This window comes from Montipora foliosa, chromosome 11 (genome assembly GCF_036669935.1).
Source record: "Montipora foliosa isolate CH-2021 chromosome 11, ASM3666993v2, whole genome shotgun sequence".
NCBI lineage: Eukaryota > Metazoa > Cnidaria > Anthozoa > Scleractinia > Acroporidae > Montipora > Montipora foliosa.
The window spans coordinates 28230303-28249507 of NC_090879.1; the positions used below are offsets into that span (position 1 = coordinate 28230303).

General features: G+C 39.6%; 1 protein-coding gene and 1 long non-coding RNA gene across 4 annotated transcripts in view; one reads left to right on the top strand and one right to left on the bottom strand.

The window, feature by feature from the left end:
• Positions 1-338: 338 nt before the first annotated feature.
• Positions 339-18358, bottom strand: LOC137976368 (uncharacterized). 2 transcript variants are annotated; one of them, XM_068823709.1, is made up of 3 exons: positions 18236-18358; positions 9972-10830; positions 339-8973 (listed from the first exon to the last, which is right to left on the bottom strand). In XM_068823709.1, the coding sequence occupies exons 2-3, from the start codon at positions 10783-10785 to the stop codon at positions 5354-5356; spliced, it is 4434 nt and encodes a 1477-aa protein (XP_068679810.1). In that variant the 5' UTR covers positions 10786-10830; positions 18236-18358; the 3' UTR covers positions 339-5353. The 2 variants fall into 2 exon arrangements, with proteins under 2 accessions (XP_068679810.1, XP_068679811.1); XM_068823710.1 differs by lacking the exon at positions 18236-18358 and adding an exon at positions 13664-13913.
• Positions 18359-18462: 104 nt separating this feature from the next.
• Positions 18463-19205, top strand: part of LOC137976372 (uncharacterized) — a 20930-nt gene continuing 20187 nt past the window's right edge. Inside the window, exons 1-2 of one of the 2 annotated variants that reach the window (XR_011117754.1) lie at positions 18471-18603; positions 18692-18808. This is a non-coding gene — a long non-coding RNA (uncharacterized lncRNA). Of the gene's footprint in view, positions 18604-18691; positions 18809-19205 lie in introns of both variants that reach the window. The other variant, XR_011117753.1, reaches the window with a different exon arrangement.

The window sequence follows — 19205 nt, forward strand, 5'->3', positions numbered from 1 at the left end:
GGAAATGCTCCCGGTTGGGTTTAGGGCAAGTTAGCCGAGTTTAGTCTAGGGTGAGTGGGACGAGTCAAGAGCGGTCTGGTGATGAGTCCCACTCGCTTCGCTCGCGGATTCACGCTCCGACTCCCACTCGCTTCGCTCGCGGATTCACGTTTCACTCGCCGAATTTTTTCCGCCCTCGCTGGGAGCCTGTTCGCAGGCTAATGATACTGGTGAAAGAGCAGTTAGTGAGGATGAAATCAATGTTCACCTCCGGCAAATGTCATGCCCAAAATAACTTCATATACGGAAGCGTCATCTAACTTGCAAAATGTTTGGAATTTTCGAGAGACAGAGGGCAATATAAAAACTGCTGACATCTCGCATCTCGCTTGTGTACAAAGTGATTGGCGTAAAGGCCCACGTTCACCCTACAGGCATTGCGTGCCGTGGAACAATAATCCAGCCAAAGCTGAAATTCATCCAATCAGATAGGAACTGAACGACGTCATTGTTTTTTCGCATTACATGCACTTGGTTTTGTTCAGTTGCAATTAACTGCGTTTGTAAGGTTGAAAAAATAACTGTGAAAAGGTTGATTTATGACGAAATTAAATGTAATCAAGTGTAGTACATGTTTAAAGCGTGTTGTATCATAATGTGACCCTGCCTCATTACACGACCATCCCGTGTTTATACGACCAACTTTCCATGGCCCAAAGTGATCTTATTAACGGGGTTCCACTTTATTAATTGTTTGCATGTAATCGACTACGACTTCTGCCTAAATAATTGTCCCTCATAATGTCAACGTTCGTACCAATAATTCGGTTCCTTAAAAGATTAAAAAGCCAAGCTATTCACTATATTAGGCATGGCGGAATACGAATTCTATTTTTTTTTTATATGGAACTATGAACTTTTATTTGGATTTTCTAGTTGTTACAGTTAACGTGATATAAACGGCCCTCTCTAGTAAACGCCTCATACCTATTCAACGCCCCCCTTACAACACAAACATAGTCATTTAATAAACTCCCCGGGCTTTTATTAGGTTATTTACGGTATCCTCTTAGGGAGGAAAATTCCCATTGAGTGGAAGGAAGCTAAGGTCAAGAAGGGAGATGAAAGTTATGTTAAGTCTGCTTCCCTTTCTATGCAAGCTATTTACCCGCGCGGACCCGAGAGATACAGGAGAATAGCGATGAAATGACATACGAAATGCAGGGGCACCCAACGAATCTGTTCCTCACATTATCTGTTCCCCAGAGGAATCTTGCTGGCTGGCAAAAATACAGGTGTTTCGATGAGCTGGCTGGGAAATTTTGTTATTGATAGAGGTTTTGCCTGGGAATTACTGACTTTTTCTAGCATTTCAACCCGAGCTGGCTGTAGAAACTCTGAAGACCGAGGACGACTTAAAAAAAAAAAAAAAAAAAAAAAAAGAAGAAGAAGAAAGAATCCCTTTCCTCTCCCAGAGAATAGTCACAAACATACGACGGCTGGTCAGAGTGATTGCACTTGCGGAAAAAACCTGTTTTGTCCCGGTTTTGTCGCTTTTGTTCGGTCGTTTTGAATCGAGGGATTTGAAAGCGCGCGGAATTCCTGGCTGGGAAATAAATTTGATCAGCTGGCTGGGAAACCAACCAATTTTATCTAGCTGGCTGGGAAATGTCTTGTGTGTCTTGCTGGGAAAAAGGAACAGATGATGTTTTCCCAGCAACACTGAAAAACACCTGAAAATGCCTTAATAACATTTATTTTCATTAACTGGGGTATATTAATACATTTTACAACAAATTGGTCGTTGGGTGCCCCTGGAAATGAACCGCATGGGCCATCCCAGAATTACGCGGGCAACTGGGGCAAGTTTCAATTTGAACCAATCGATAAACTGACACCATCACATGAAAGAACTTTGAGAACCCATCCCATAATGCAACAAGTTTTGGGGGTCACTTTGCATAAAACAATACAAGTTATTTACTCTTGGGACTGTATCATGTTTCAATGAACTAGATATCCATTGTTTTAATGCAAAGAACCCTCCAAAATGAACTCTATAAGGCCTTGCTGTCATCAATAATCTGAATAATGCAACCCCCTTCGTTCCCAAAATATGAAAGCTTTTTAGAGCTACCGTTTCCACGAGATCCGTGTTTTTAACACTGAGTACCTTGTCAGACTGGACATCGTCAAACGTGAACACCATTAACTCCGGAGAAAAGGTTAAGGCCACCGGCGCTTCTTGAATCCTTTTGCTCGTTCATATTTGACGAGTTAACAAAGGAGTAAAACCCAACGCTAGGATTAAGAATTTAATTTTTTCGAACGCAATGCTCGTGACTTAAGGAGGGTAAAAAGTGTTAAATATGACCAAGGGACTGCTGCTGTTTGTTGGGGCCTGGGATTGTGTGTTGGGGTCTCCTACGCCTGGTTGCGTTCCAACTACAGTTGCAAAAGACTGTGATTATTTTTCCAACTTTCATTTCACTAAAGAATTTTATCATGCAAAAAAAAAAAAAAAACGCTTGGACAGCGGCCTAGAATGAGAGATTCGGCTGATTTTCAAAAGAGTGCATAGTGCAGATTTTTTAAGATTTCGCATAGCGGACACTAGCTATAAGAAAATTTACAAATGAACGATTTCGAAGGCAAACTTTTAGAAGCTAGAATAGCAGAAAATACAAGTCGCAGGATCTCCTAACTGGTATGCATTGAATTTCCACAGAGTGCAGAATTTTTTTAAAAACCGCTTCATGTGGGAGACGGCCTACCGTTTACAAATAGTACGTAGTAATCAAAGATTATGAGAGTGCGTTCGACGCCGTCACTTTAATATATAATTTCCCTAGCTGACTTTCAGCCTCTGTCTATTGCTAGAATCCACGTTTTTCATCGATATATCATATTGTCAAAGTCCATGCGAGGTTAGCATGTCCCCTGTACAAACTACGATTTGTTGACACGTTGCGTGAAAGCGCCAGTTCCGTAGACTCGGAAGTTTAATAGATCTAAAATATTTACATTTATAGCCTTCAAATTTCGTGTTAACCGGTAATGTTTCAGATGTTTAAGCGTAAAAGCTAATTTGTAAACGAAAGCACAAATATCAGCAAACATTTGCAATTGCATGCTCGTTTATCGTAAACAAACTCCGTGCAACTGATTTGAGTATTTTCCCTGATGAATAAAGTATTTTCATAATTTGCCGTTCCTTGGTTCAGGCTCACTTTTATGGATCTTGCCTTCAGATTACTTTTCCACCAATTCCAAACAATATTTGACCGGATAAAGACTAAGCTGCATGTATCTGTCGGCCTGGAACTAATCAACAAATGCAATCAAAATACAGTTAACATCCCAAAGCCACGGTGATTCAAAGTCCTGTTCGTTAACATATAAATTATACGGACAATTCCCTCAGATTTCGATAAATGTTACAGTCGAAGCGTTTAAGGACGGTGCCTACTATTGTTATTGCGCATACGTTCTGCGCATCTCGAGATACTCGGACTTCCTATCGGCGGTGTTTATTAATACAGGGATATTGTTGCACGGTTCAAAACTATGCGGAGAAAGCGGAACTTAGCAAGTGCTCTTGGTATCCAAAAAGAAAATTGGGGGTAACTACGCATTTTTTCAGAGATAATTAAGCTTGAATTTGGAAAAGAACTCCATACATTGCTTTATATTTTAAAGCTTTTTACAAATATTGTTGATTAATTATCTTCGAAAAATGCGTGGTTACTCCCACTTTTCTTTTTGGATTTCAGTAACACTTGTTAAGATCCGATTTTCCCGCATAGTCAGTAAGCCGCTCAAAAATACATTTGAATTAGTAGGCACCGTCCTTAAATTCACCAAAATCCATCGATGAGAGCACAAAATAGCGGAGCTACGGCGACGTAGGCTCCGCCCCGAAGTACGACCCCTTAATTACACTTTTATAAACCATTTTTGGTAGAAAAGATACCCCTTTCGTAGACATCCCATTGACAAATGGTACCCCTTTCGTATACCTTCCATTGGAATATAATGAAAGGCCCTTTTAAATACCTAAACCCTTTCATATACTTCGACTCGTGAAATCCCTACCTTTTCATATACCCGAAGCATGAAAAACATGTTCGCCGCATGTCTGATCATATGCCTTAGTACCAGTTTTTCGACCGAGATATAAGTCGAAAGTCATGCCACGAAACAACGCTTTAGAATGCGGCACGAGTTTGAGGAATTTTATCTGGCCAGGCCATCGGATCGTCTAACTTACCACATTGTAATATATGCAAAATGAATTAGAATGCATAATCGACTATTAATAATAATAAATAATAATACAAACGTTCTTGTATGGCGCATTCCCACAGATCAATGCGCCTTACAACCATTTTATCGCTAAATAAATACCCTATCTAATCAATGATAAAATGGACTCTCTAAAAAGATACGTTTTAAGTTTAGTTTTAAAACAATTAACTTTCTTCGCTTTTTTAATGTCCTTAGGCAAAGAGTTCCATAATTTTGGTGCTGGGAACGAAAAGCTCCGCTACCATAAAAGTCAGTTCTAATCTTTTTAGGATAAAGTAGTAAGTGTGACCAGAGGCACCCGACGAGAATGTAGTTCAAAACCATTTAGACATATCATCGTTAAACGTCTTTTAGGTTTTCAACCGTAGATATAGGCATATTTTTATCCCCTAGTGATCCGAAAATTGTAGGGATCAAAACTCACCTTTTCGAACATTTCAGCCAGAAAAAAGGCTCCCGAAAATTCTAGGTGACCTTTTAGGGTAAAAAATCCGTTAAAGATGGTCAATTATACCATTTTTTAGAAGTTCGAAAAGCCTAGGACAGGCAGGCAAGCAAGAAATTTTACAACAAATGTTCCGAAAATTCTAGATCTCAAATCGTCTTCCGAACAGGTACTTTTCGAAAATGGACGTTGGGTGCCCCTGTGTGACGATGATCTTAAAATTCAAGACGGATGGTACTCGTCAATTAAAGGCATTAAATAGTTTGCTGACTGTCCATGCAGGGTCTTATAAGTTATGAGGATCTTGAATTGAATTCTCCTCTCAACTGAGAGCCAATGTAAAGTCTTGAACAAAGGCGTTACATGATCTGACCGTTTCACTATTGGTGTTCCTAATCCTTTTCTCTGAATATCAAAGCTTGCTGCAGTCACTGGAGGTCAACCGGAGGTGAATTTATCCAGTACAACCCGCGAGATCTCCACTCATCATCAATGCATTCCTAAATCCGATGAGGAATCTTCTCCAAAGCAAAAAAAAAAAAGCCAAATAGGTACTTTCTTCCCTTGGTTATGTGATTTATCTCCTTTCTTTTGGCCTCTTACTCTCACAAGTTACGTCTTTCAACAGCAAAGAAATTCCAGCCATTCATGACAAACATAGGTTACTGTTAACCAGAATAAAAACAAACTATCAGCTGTGCTTGCATGATCTTTTCCGAGCAGCTTTATCCGCACATCTAATGCCCGTTGGGCAGACTGCAGAGCAGAGGTAAAATCACGTAACGAATGTTGTGTCACCCCGAGTGAATGGTAACTCTCAGCTGTGATAGCATGATCTTCTCCGAACAATTTTATTCGCACATCTAATGCGCGCTGCTCTGAGTGCAGAGCAGAGGTAAAATCACCTAACGAATGCTGTGTTATCCCGAGTGAATGGTAACTCTCAGCTGTGCTTGCATGATCTTCTCCGAACAATTTTATTCGCACATCTAATGCCCGTTGAGCAGACTCCACAGCAGAGGTAAAATCACCTAACGAATGCTGTGTCACCCCAAGTAAACGGTAACTCTCAGCTGTGCTTAAATGATCTTCTCCGAACAATTTTATTCGCACATCTAATGCTCGTTGAGCAGACTGCATAGCAGAGGTAAAATCGCCTAACGAATGCTGTGTCACCCCGAGTGAATGGTAACTCTCAGCTGTGCTTGAATGATCTTCTCCGAACAATTTTGTTCGCACATCTAATGCCCGTTGAGCAGACTGCAGAGCAGAGGTAAAATCACCTAACGAATGCTGTATCGCCCCAAGTGAATGGTAACTCTCAGCTGTGCTTGCATGATCTTCTCCGAACAGCTTTATCCGCACATCTAATGCCCGTTGGGCAGACTGCAGAGCAGAGGTAAAATCACCTAACGAATGCTGTGTCACCCCGAGTGAATGGTAACTCTCAGCTGTGCTTGCATGATCTTCTCCGAACAATTTTATTCCCACATCTAATGCCCGTTGCTTTGACTGCAGAGCAGACGTACAATCACCTAACGAATGCTGTGTCACCCCGAGTGAATGGTAACTCTCAGCTGTGCTTGAATGATCTTCTCCGAACAATTTTATTCCCACATCTAATGCCCGTTGCTTTGACTGCAGAGCAGACGTAAAATCACCTAACGAATGCTGTGTCACCCCGAGTGAATGGTAACTCTTAGCTGTGCTTGAATGGTCTTCTCCGAACAATTTTATTCGCACATCTAATGCCCGTTGAGCAGACTGCAGAGCAGATGTAAAATCACCTAACGAATGCTGTGTCACCCCGAGTGAATGGTAACTCTCAGCTGTGCTTGAATGATCTTCTCCGAACAATTTTATTCGCACATCTAATGCCCGTTGATCAGACTGAAGAGCAGAGGTAAAATCACCTAACGAATGCTGTGTCACCCCGAGTGAATGGTAACTATGGGCTAAGAATGTATTTGCTTTTTGTTTACTTCTTCTCAATAGGATATCAAGAGCGCGCGTCTTGAAATAAAGAGCCTTCGAGTAGTTCTTCTTGTAGTGGTGCAATTCACCGAGTTTTTGGTAGATCTTTGCAAGAGGGTGATTGCATTCTTGAGAACGACGGGTCAGGGTTGAATCAACGTTCTCCTCTGGGCCTGAAGAGCTATATTTGAATTGCTCGAGTGTTGCGTGGTGACGTGCGACTGATTCTTCGAAACCTGATCCAGCAATTCCCTCTTCTGTGAATGTTGACTCCAGAAGTACCATAACATTACAGCAAAAATGAAACAAATAAAAAGGGGTTTTGGAATTTATCTGGAGATCATTTAACATTCGAAGGGCAGGGTTAATTACAAATTGCTGGGTGTCAGTGTCAAAGAAGTTCTTTGCTGCTTTCCTGATGTGACATATAACTAGGAATTGCAATGGCCAATAATTTCCCGAGTCAAAAGTATTTGTTTGAAGTTCTTTGCCATTTTTTGGTTTTTTTTCTTTGCGTCCCAAAGGTGGAATAACAATCAGTTGCTCGTCTGCAGCGGAGTTGCATTCGTTGTGTGCTTTCTCATAGTAGTAAGTCGAGGTAGATGGGTCGTTTAAGAACTTATAGTAGACCGCCATGACTTGGTTAACAACGAGCCTTAGAATTTTCTGCTCTCCACTTTCACGCATTAAAGAAAGAGCGTCTTGCAGGCACTGTATCCCGCTCTCAACCTCGCTGTTAACAAGCTGACAGATACCAAAGTAACACAAATATTTACTCCTTTCATTATCAGAAACTAAACAAGATTTTGACTGGATTTCATATGCCTTCTTGAGAAGTTGCATTGAACTTCCTTCTGCTCCCCAGGTAATTTCACTAAATGCTTTAAAAGCTAGTAAACGACTCTGGTAATGTGTATTTCCTAGAGCATTGGCTGCCTTTAAGGCCGAATCGTAGATAGTGTCAAAATTGTCAGATTCCATAGAACACCAAAATAACGTGTCCAGAAACATTTCTGCTTTAATCAAAACTTTAAAAACATTCTCGACTATCCTGGGATCTGTGCAACCGTCTACAAGACTTTCCACAAAAATCTGTTTTTCCTCATAGAATGCAATGAATGCGTCCATGGAATGACCATTTAGAAACTCATCATTCAATTTGTCGAAACGAGAAATGTAATGCTCATGGAAACGGCACTTTGCATTTGCTACTATTTCTTCCATTCGCTGATCTCCTGTTTCTTTAGCAAATGACTGAAGAAGCTTATGCATTATGAATGTCCCAGGCTGGGAGTTTGAATCGAGAAAGGATTTTCTTTGGAGTAACTTCAACATTGTGATGGCCTTGCACTTTCTAACATTCAATACAGCTGCTGCGAGAGTCGTGGTGAAACATCCCGGAAGAACAGACAAACACACAAATGCTTCTTTTTGTTCGGGAGAAAGTCTGTGGAAGGACTTTTCATATAAGAACTGCAATCTTTGATTAGCTGGATAATCTGGATTGTCTAAGATGTCGACGATACTTTCTGTTGTGGACTCAGTGAACTCAATCAAACACTGGCTTGGTTGAACATCATCTTCAGAAACTAGAGAGCACATTAACCTCATTGCAAGAGGCACACAACCGCATATTTGGGCAATTTGTGCGCAGTCATCGGGAGTCGCATTTGGCACCAATTCATGAACTAACGTACGAGATGAGGTGTCATCCAGTGACCTTATTCTTATTGATTTGTGCCCTTGGAAATTCAAGTTGATAAATTGAAATGATTCTCGTGTCGTCAGGACCAGAGTTATCTTCTTATTTCGCGTGAGAATTTCTTCAAATAGTTGCAGAACGTCTTCTTTTACATTTGGAAAGCCACTCTCTAGCAGATCATCTACATTATCAAGAATAAATACGCAGGAATCTGAAATGCTGCCGAGGGTCTCAATTAGCTCATCTTCAAAGGACAGAAGCTGAGATTCTGATCTCTGACTCGGGATGGCTTGCCTTACGAGGCTGAAAAGCTTTGATGTCAGATGTGCCTTTGTCTGAAGTCCTCGTAATGAAAGGAAACAAACAGGAAAGCGTCGAGACTGGAGTTGGTGCCCCACCGATATAGCAACCGATGTCTTTCCGAATCCGGGTGAGCCCCAGATCGTCACGATTCGGGTACGTTCGGAACTCACTAGATCCACGATCTCTTGGCATTCACTCTGTCGGCCAGTGAAGTTTGGAATCATTGAAGGAAGAACAGATCCTGGGACTGTTGACTTGATGTCTTTGTAATGCAAAAGTAAAACACAAAGTAGACGTTGCTTACTTTTTTTTAATATCCTTTTTCTGGTTGAGAGAGAAGATACCAAGAAGTAAAAACAAATATCAGCTCCAACTTTGTGCACATAACCGAAAATGTTATACAGCAGGCATATTTCCCGTTTTTCAGTGCATTGTAGAAGTAGAAAACTTCAGTTGCCGACATTTAAATGAAGACAGATCTTGTGCAATATTGGCCACGTTCCTAAGATGACGTCACTTCAGAAATTCCTCGTCACAACATAAATTATCTAGTTATAATAAACATAATTAGTAGACTACATATGTAATAAACAAAGAAAATTTGTTTGTGACGTCATCTCAGAAATTAACCTTTGGCTTTGATTAGGTTAGCTGTAAGAGCAAATTTAATAACTACTGTACCGCTCGAAACAAAGAAACTACTTAATTACAGCGCTTATAAGAAGAAAGTTTTCTTGAAACGAAGGAAATGATTTAAAACTCCCGACTTGAGAAACTGTATGTTGGCTTCACTTTTCGACCCTATCAATTTTCAAACGCGCACTTTTATAATGTCACAGTTGGGACAATTTCAAAAACTTAAGCCTGCCTTTTGTAGTGGAAAACAATGCCAACAAAAGCCTCGCCGCGCTATCTCTCAACTGCAGAGTAAATCAACCGGAAAAAACCTAGGTAAAACCTCGGCTTTCGTTTTCCGTAAACGATGTTTTATCTCGGTCAAGCTGGAGATCGAAGCCGCATTTTGACCTCGGAAGAACCGCCGCAAATGCACAAATAGTTTCAAGCGGTACTGTAACAGTTTCGTTTATTTTTATGTGACTTGTGTTGTTTGTTTTTCTTTTAACCACGCAAGATACATGGAAGATCTGTCTGTCTTTTTGTCATATTTTAACAGACAAACAGTGTGTTGTTTGTCATGCCTATTGCTATCTGCTGCTGTTTTTAAAAACAGTCTTGAAAACAGTTGTCCTAGTGTTTTACCTGTTTTTTCTGCTTCTTTATATCGTTCCTCTTCCTTCTTTTTTAGCTCATGGATCTCCTTCCCTAACGCACTCATATGTTCCTGTTGCATCCTCAAGCCCTCCGCGACCTCTTTGTTGGTAGTGAGGCTCTCCTTTAAGGACTCCTCAATCTTTTTCATATCTGCATTTCTGCTCTCTAAACATTTTATGTATGCTTGCTTCTCTTCCCTTACCTGTTGTTCCAACTTACGGACTTCTGTTGTCGGAAAGTCAGATGCAGTCAAACTTCCAATAACATCAATCGATGCAGTTGGAATTTCTAGAGCTTTGAACGCTTCTTTGGCGTACTGAATGTTCTGGTCAAATGTTGCTTTGTCCATCTCCAAGCGAGAAGAATGACAAACTGCATTCCTCAAACGCCGAAGCTGATCAATAGCCAGTGCAAAGGTCTCGGCATTATCTCCTACTGGGCTCAACACAGATCCATGGAAACTTCCATAAGGGACAGCTCGGGGCTTCACATACAAATCATTGAGTGTTATGGAATGAATACTGAAGGACTTTGCAAAGATGGTAGCCTGGAAGAAGGCGGTACAATCCCATTCATTGTACGACTGGTGTGTAGGAACTTTAGTTGTCCCTCCCTCTGTAGAGACAAAGAGATTTCTCACAGCAGTGGAGTCATCCCAAAGCTGGTAGCCAGGGCGATGCCCAATGGTGGTGTCCCACATCGCCTTAAAAGTCTGACGTAAAGCCTTTGGGAATTCATTTAAAACCAGAGACAAACACTTGAAATGACTTAACTCCTCATCACGATAAGGGTGCAAGGACATCACGAATTAATGATAATAAAGCAATGCCACAATAGCGAAAAGGACCTAAAACAAAAATAAATGAATAAATATAATAAGCGGATTTCATTTCATTCACCTCCGTCGGGAAAAGAAAGCATGGTTTGCTCATTCTGAAAAGATTGCCTTAAACATGTTCTCAAGAAGAGAACAAGGAAATAATTTTCAAAGCTTTGATGACTGAAACGGGTTTTTAAAGATACAGAGGGAAAGAGTTCCATTACTCGCTCTGTGACGACGACTTTTTCCTGGCTTACAAAAAAAATTTAAAAGTTGCACAGAAGCCTATCCTATACATAAAAATTGATTTTAAGTTGAAGCGGTGCAGAGTCATTCTTTCGCAGAAACTGCGCCGAAAACGTTGCTATGCGTAAACAATTAAAAGCCCTATCCGATATGATTTTCCTTTCAGTGAAAGAAATATCCGGTATAGTGTAGACATACCCAAAATGATCTCATTTTAGTAACCAACAGGTCATTCCTTAATTAATATTTTGACCCGGCTACTTTGGTTTGGAGAAATTTGAATGAAACTTAACAAAGTTTCAATGCAGGCAAAGACCCAATAATTCGACAATCCAGCCAATCCTTTTTCAGTCATCAAAATAAGTTAGGGAGAAATCAGTGAACCACTCAAAGTGTTTCAGAGGTTAAAAGCTATTGCCTATGAGTTTGCCGACTGGACAGAGAACCCAAGAAAATGCGAGCAAGCACGCGTGTATTGCATACCCTCGGGGGATTAGTCCCTCGCTCTCGCGTTGCCCACGTCAGATCGCGACAGGTCATGCATGTGCAATTAATATGAGGACTCCAGTTATTAATCATCGGTATACGAGAGGAAATTAGTAGTTTCGACATGTTGGAAGAGACTTCAGTCGGGATGGCAAATTTCTGTAATTTCAACTTAAAGAACTTGTTACGAAATGTTGCCGTGCGGAGTGTTTCGAGTGTTTTACGAATATTCCGCAGCTTGAAAAACAAACAAGGAAGATCTTTAGCATCACGAAATATAGAAGAAAGCTTTTTGGAAAGATAAATTTATCTCCATCAAGGTGAAATCGCTCTTAAACGGCATTAAATTCATCAACAAGGGTACAAAATTAGCGTTGACGATTTACGGGTTCAAACCCCGTTGAAGTCCTGAATTTTTCAGGCTTCTCTACGCAATTGTAAAAATTGCGTTCATAACTGCGAAGATCGTAGCTTCACTTGATTTCATATCCGCAGTTCATATATAACACGTTCTAAAACCAACTGGGATATTCTAAAACGTTAATTTTTGGCAAAATATTGATAGTTCCGATTAAAATGTGCCAAGAAAACTGGGAATTTTGGCACAAAGTAGCTTATTTAAGGTTTAAAATTGCTAAGCCCGGATTGCCATGCTTGGATTTGAAAAACAAATAGCTCAATGTATGGTTTTTTTGCCAACCTTCCACTCAGTTAAGTGTGGCAAAAATACCAAGAAAGTATGCCGGAATTGCCGTTCCTGTTGAGGTGCACTGAAAGGTGGAAAATTTTGCTTAAAAATATATTTTTTTTGCTAAAAGGACTTGGCAAGAAATTCAGAGGTTTCTCTTATTTATTGCCAGAAACATAAATTTATGTCAAGAATGAGAAGAACGGTTCAAAATATTTCCAAATTGAAGAAGGTGGATTGATTTTTTTGTCTAAGAAAGGCAATGAGTTTAAAATCAGTCCAATGCAATGCAAAATGACGACGGGAATTTCCAACGTCAAATTAAAGCTATAGGGTTGATACAAAATGACCACGGAAATTTCCAACGTCTAAACTATAGGGTTATACAAAATGACCACGGAAATTTCCAAAGTCAAATTTGCGAGAGGCACGACCATGGAAATTTCCAACGTCAAACACAAACGACCAGTAGAAATCTTTAAGATCAAATTTGCTCTTAATCACAAATGACGATGGAAATTTCCAGCCTCAAAATTTCGCGCATGTGCATACCCGAAATTGCCTCGGAAACTTACAAAGTCCTTTTTTTCCGCAAATGTTGAATGCCTAATTGCGCACTTCACGAGATCAGCTATTCCATATTCTAACTCTATTTCTTGAAAATATCTTTTATTTTATATTTAATCTTAAGCTTCCAACAAAATAGTCGCCTCTTGAAGACGATTTTGTCTTGTTTACAGTTGACTTTTTCAAAGTATCAAAAGCTGTTTATAATGTAGGCTTGTGTGGTTATTAACGACTGAAATTCAGTCTTCGTTCAATGTTAGGCTAAATTAAAAGATGAAGGGAATATATGCGCCTTTATCTCTGAATTCACCTCCGAGTCAGGTATATCATCCACCTGATCCGCAACGAGTTTTTTTCAATAGCAGTCTGCGCCTGACGATCTTTGAACAATCGGTGGAATCATGGCCTCTGCTAAATCGACATCGACTGACCTTATCTCGTGCTGTGTCTTTTTCATCACACCATCATATCGTCTAAAAGCCATGTGCTATTGTAGCTACTTCTCAGGGGGTTCGAATAACTTGCTCCCTTTTTGTCATCGGCCAACATTGCTCATGACTTTGATTGAAACATTTTGAACCATAAAATTTTTGGATATCTTTCTTTAAGCTAGCCTCTTCAAATCAATCTTTCCGTTTGTCCACTTGAAGCGCAATAGCTGTAAGTCAATCATGGAAACTTACTAGAGATGCCATCTTCCGTCTCTGATTTCAATCTCCAAGGGGAACACATTCAACCGATATCATTACGTTCACTCGGCAAAGAATTAACGCCCTGAATTGGTTCCAGGGTTAATTTATAAGGGTTGTCTCTCTCGTGGTCTTCAAATAGTGTCTCAAAACGTTCACTGGTATTTGGACCGAGATTACTCACCGTTTACGTTGACTCAGTCTGGCTTCAACCGGAGGTCATTTGTCGCTGGACTACTTGCAGACATGGCCGAATCTGCTCAGTTCTCCTCGCTAATTTCATCATCGAAATAAGGATCGAAAAAGTCATTAGTAGCAAGGCTGGTACAGGACAATAAACGCAGTCTTTTTCCGTACTGTGCATTTGAAACTACTTCAACGTCCTGTTGTCCTATTTCGTTTAGGTTTCAATGTCGTGATGTGAAACTGGGCGGCAATATGTGTGTCATGTGTCATGCGGTTTTTTGAATGCGACAGTGCGGTTAATTATGAAAGCCGAGCACGACTCCAACGGTTCGCAAATGTTTTTCTATTCCCTTCTAGAGTTTTAATAGCTGTGACCCAAATCTTTCTGTCGTGTAAACGGCCTTTAAAAGTTCTTGAGGGATTTTCCTCTTTTGCGAGAAAAAAGGGGGACCTCTTTGAATATTTTGTTGAGCGCTTGCTGACCTTGTATAAAGTGACCTGCCTTTTTAAGTGCGGGGAATTAATTTGTTATCCACGAAACCAGCCTTAATGTGAAAGAAGCCTTTTACAGGTTAACAACCGAGCAAAAAACTAATGCAACTTGCCTTTTGCCTTTTCTGAAGGTTTGTTAAATAGGGCTGGAGGCGCCAGTTTTAAATTTTTCGGTCATTAATTTCCGGTCCTTTTCTGGTTTCTACTTGACAATTGAATTAACTGACGGAAATTCATTCAGATAAGATTTTAACAGAAATCTCACGAAAGGGGCGAATAGCACGCTAGCTCGTTAGTATAGTTTGAGGAAAGAGAACTCCCACCAACGAATTCATCTGCAAATCCATCCAGCCTAAATAGCTAGCACTTTGATTCTTTTGGCGACTCAAGACTTTCAGCTAATATAATAATGACTAACGGGCGTTTGGGGTCTTGTGAAACCAGTGGTATTTTGTGGAACCGATTGAAGATAACAAATTGTTACTCATGACTCCGTGACCGTCCTCTCAAGCGGGATGGCAAAGAGCGTGGATATGTTCTGAACATTTCCCCTTCAAAAAGTGACAAGAAAGGCGAACGGTTGCAGGTAAGAGAGAGAATGTTTCATTAAAAAGAAAAATAAAACTAATTGTCAGCCAAAAGTAGCTATGATAAAATTTTCTTTCATTTCATGTTCTTTTACAGATTGAATTTGGTGATTTGATACTGGTCGATGCAAAGCACGAATGTAGCATTATTAGCGTGTGCCGTTTGCAGCTAATAGAACTATTTGCAGATTTCAAAGGGAGTACCGATGTTCATATTTGTTCGCTCGGTTTTACTTGTGCTTTAGTTCTCAGACAATTAAGAGCCAAGTTTGTGGCTAACGACAGAGAGCAGAATTAATTTTGTAATAAAAAAAACTTTTTTTCCTCAGTATTGACATATTTCTCTGTTGGTTTGCAACGACTGGAGGGACTAACCGTAGCTTTCTGTTTGTCATAATACTGTACATAAAAATTACATTTCAATTAAAACAAGAGTAAGTAATAATTTAACGTCTTTCCGGGGAAAAAATGTTAGTCATCTTGGTGAAACGTTCCACGAGCAGCCCATAAACGAGGTTCATATGGTTTCTTTTACATGTCTATATAGTGAATTGTCTTCAAGCTTAGAATCTGAGTGTGTGAAATATCTCGTTTTAGTCCGTGGGAGTTAAGTTCGTCCGTAGACAATAAAGTTGAAGATCATCACTTCAGGTAGTCTTGTTTTACTTTTGCCAAAAATGACGTTGGAAAATTCCGCCGTCATTTTGCTTGATCTTTTTAAAAAAATGACGTTGGAAATTTCCGCTGTCATTTTGCCTCATCTTCTATGAAAAATGACGTTGGAAAATTCCGCCGTCATTTTGCTTTATCTTCTGTGAAAAATGACGTTGGAAATTTCCGTCGCCATTTTCTGTGATCTTCTATGAGAAGACGTTGGAAATTTCTACTGTCATTTTGCGTGACTGTTTAGTCAAAAATTTGATAAAATTTGATAAATATTGCAAAGTTGATAAATGCTCCGGAAAAATATTCTTTTTTCTTTCAAAATATTGCAAACTGCATAAATCATTCGGTAGAAAAGTGGAGATTCATCAAAAATATTTACGGTGTGGTGCCAAAACAGCACAGATTTGGAAAAAATGACCGCAAAACATATCATTTTTACCAGAATTGGACGGTTTTAGAATACGACGAAGTGTTTTAGAACGTGTTATATGATCCATTTCATATATAATTTCATCAAAGTGAAATCTGTTCAAATAAGTATCGCATAGAATTTCATGTCAGACATCTAGACCGCACAATCCAGCCAACTGTATGGCTTCATAGTTCAGTTGGTAGAGCATTGCACCGGCATCTCCAAGAGTAGTTACGACGTGAGTGCTAACCATCTTCTTACCTCACTCCGTCAGGACAATCTCGCTAAGCATCGGAAAAAGCTTAAAGCCATCCTAATGTTTAAAGTATTAAGTGGTCTTGTTCCGGATTATCTACAGGACCTGTTTTCAATTCGCACCACTAAATATAATGTCCATGCAGGAATTTAGAAATGAAGCTTAATGTGCCCAAACCAAATACCAACTATCTCAAAAAAAGGTTTTAGCTACAGTGCGGCCTCACAATGGAACAGCTTACCCACCAATTTACGTACGATCAAATCAGTTAGATCTTTTAAAGAGAAATGAATCGATTTATCAGTGAAAATGAGGGTTAGGCTCCCACACGGCAACCTTGTAAAACAGTATTTTTATTACCAAAGTTGGTACTGAATGTTATTGTACTATAGCTATTGTATTTTTACTGAAGGTTTCACCGTGTTTAAATAGAGCGTGTATGTATGTATGTATCGCAGAGGTCATAGGTTCGAATCCCGTTGGAGCCACCTGAATATTTCGGGTGTCCATTAGGGACAATTGCTTCAGTTGTCCATATAATTGGGAGGATCATTTCTCTCTTTCGTCTATAGCCCGCACTTTAATACCTACATTTCTTGCAAAGCTAGTTGTCTACGCTTAGGTGTTGAATCCTCAAATCACTTGTTTACAATGTCACGAATCTCGGACGGTAAAGGGCTCAATCGGTGAAGTTGCGAAGTTCGATCTGGTGGAACTGGGAGGTTCATTTCAAAGTTCGAAATTTGGTTGTCTAATTCGCCACGTTATTTGCTACTTTGTGACGTAGTATCCAATTTCCCAACGGAACTAAGTGACGTGATGCGGTAATATAAAGTAATGTGAAATCGACTGTAAACATACTAAACGGCCGATTTTCAGCTTACAGTAGCTTTGTACATGTTATTCTACCAGTCATCCCCCGCAGAGATTCCACGAGATACTGCGCATGCTCACAAGCCAGTCTTTCTATGCACGCTTCCCAATCTCGTCCCTAGAGCCCACGTGTCTTTTGGTCAGCGCCAAGACACGGAGCTCTGGAATAATCAATTTTCAGAACTGTGTTGATTGGCTTATTGATCTATCAAACGCTCATGCGTAAACTACCGAGTGTAAAATACTGTAGCTTGTAATTTACGAATGTGGCGCAAAAATCTTCCACTTAACTTGTAAAGAGGAAGATTTGTCGCTGCTGTTGTAAATGCTTGAGTTCTAATGATCGCCTTATTTCACTTTTCGGTGTAACCGGAACTCCTAAAATCTTGAAATTCCGGAAATTGATTATTCCAGAGCACTGTTAATCTCTGACGTCATAAATTTTGCACTGTTGGCCACTCAGAGACTTTTGACGCGAAATAGTTTTATTGTTAGATGTCATGTGACCTCGAAGTAACCAATGAGAGCGCGCGATGTTGGGGGAAAAAACTCAGCTATATAACAATTGAAATTGTAGCTTTTCCGATTTCACAAAACAGACGAATCGTTTTCTTTTCGCGAATTACTCTATCAAAGTACTTAGTTTCATCGTTTCGTTTCGCAAACTTCAGAAAGTGCGGAATAATTAATTGTATGGAGAAGACAACGATCCAACCTTGTTCCCAGGGTTCTCTCCTTACGAGGTTGGACAACGATCTCGATTCAATTCGTAACACGAGTTAACGAGGCAAAACGGGGTCTTTCTGCAGGTACCGGAAAGCATTGTGTTTTTGGTCACTTGGGATTAGTCTTTATTTGGACTTCTGTTGTTTTCTGTCTTTTGTTTCTTTTGTTTTACTTAATTTCTGCTCCGGTACTTGCAGAAGCTTCCCAAAAACGATCAGGAAACGTTCAAGAAATTTTGTAGCCCAAGACTAAAAGCAAGGAAACTACCACAGGGTCCTTTTATTTCACGCCTGAGAAACGATGGATTTCCGTGAACTGAAAGCAACCATTATGTCATACTACAGTTAAACAACAGTTACTGCATCACGTACACAAACGAAATGAATCGCTCAAACAAGAGTGAAGCTCACATCTTATACAACAACAAGGTAGACGTCAGAAAGTGTTGACTGAATACAAATCTAGTTATTTGAGATGCGATGCTACACGTTCGTTGTTACTTTATATATCCCCCAATCCAGTTGCGTGCAAAATTAAGTCGGTACTAAGATATCTTACCAGAAAAGTGTGTATTCGTAGATCAGATCACTTTGTGGGAGGCTGACAAGTAAACCTTTTCTCGCGGACAAATCACACTTGCAATTAAAGAAGCGAAGGAAAATGAAAATGAAAACTCGAACTCCATAATTAACATAATTAACTGAAAAGCATGCCCATTGGTCGCTTTGTTACTGACCAACATCCCTTTCACGTGTGTTTAAGGTATAATTAGAGTAGAGTTTAGAGAATATTTTGGAACATTTCGAAAATACAGAGGAAAATTGATTGTGCAAATACACAGAAAAAAAAAACTACAGCTGTAACCTGATTAAACAAACTTCATCCCCAGTGCCGATTTCCTCCTGACAATTTATTGGAACTCACAGGTAATTCTAGACGACAGAATTTCAACACTTCCTGTTGCTAAGTTACATGTTTCAAAGAAACTCTGTTTTTCGTTCTTCGAATTTTTAGTGTATGGACCAAAAGTATCACAGCTAACCACTTTGCGTTTTCAAGCGGTTTAAAAGCGGTTTGCGGTTAGCAAGCGATGGAGTGTGCTTCTGTTTACGGATCCATGATGTTCATGAGGTGATTTCACACAATTGCTTAAAGTTATCTAACTATTATATAACAAATTGATTACATCGCCAAATGACATCGTTTTGCTTTATCATTCGATTAACCAAAAATCAATTCTTCTGGCTAGTCTCAAATTTTCAAAAATAAAAGTGCGTTTGAATATTTGCGTAATCAAATGGAACAGGAAAGAATCACCATAGCATGACATTCTCGGAAATAAAGAATGGGGGTTCACCATGAAAATGATCTCATAAATTCATACTAATAAGTTAGTTTGTGAGTAAAGTTTATGAGTAAATTAAAGTTTGTGAGTAAAGTTTGTCATCTAGAGCAAAGAGTGTTTAAATATTCACATTATCACTATAGCGTGACATCAAAGGGCTTTCCCGTGAATTTTAACTAATCA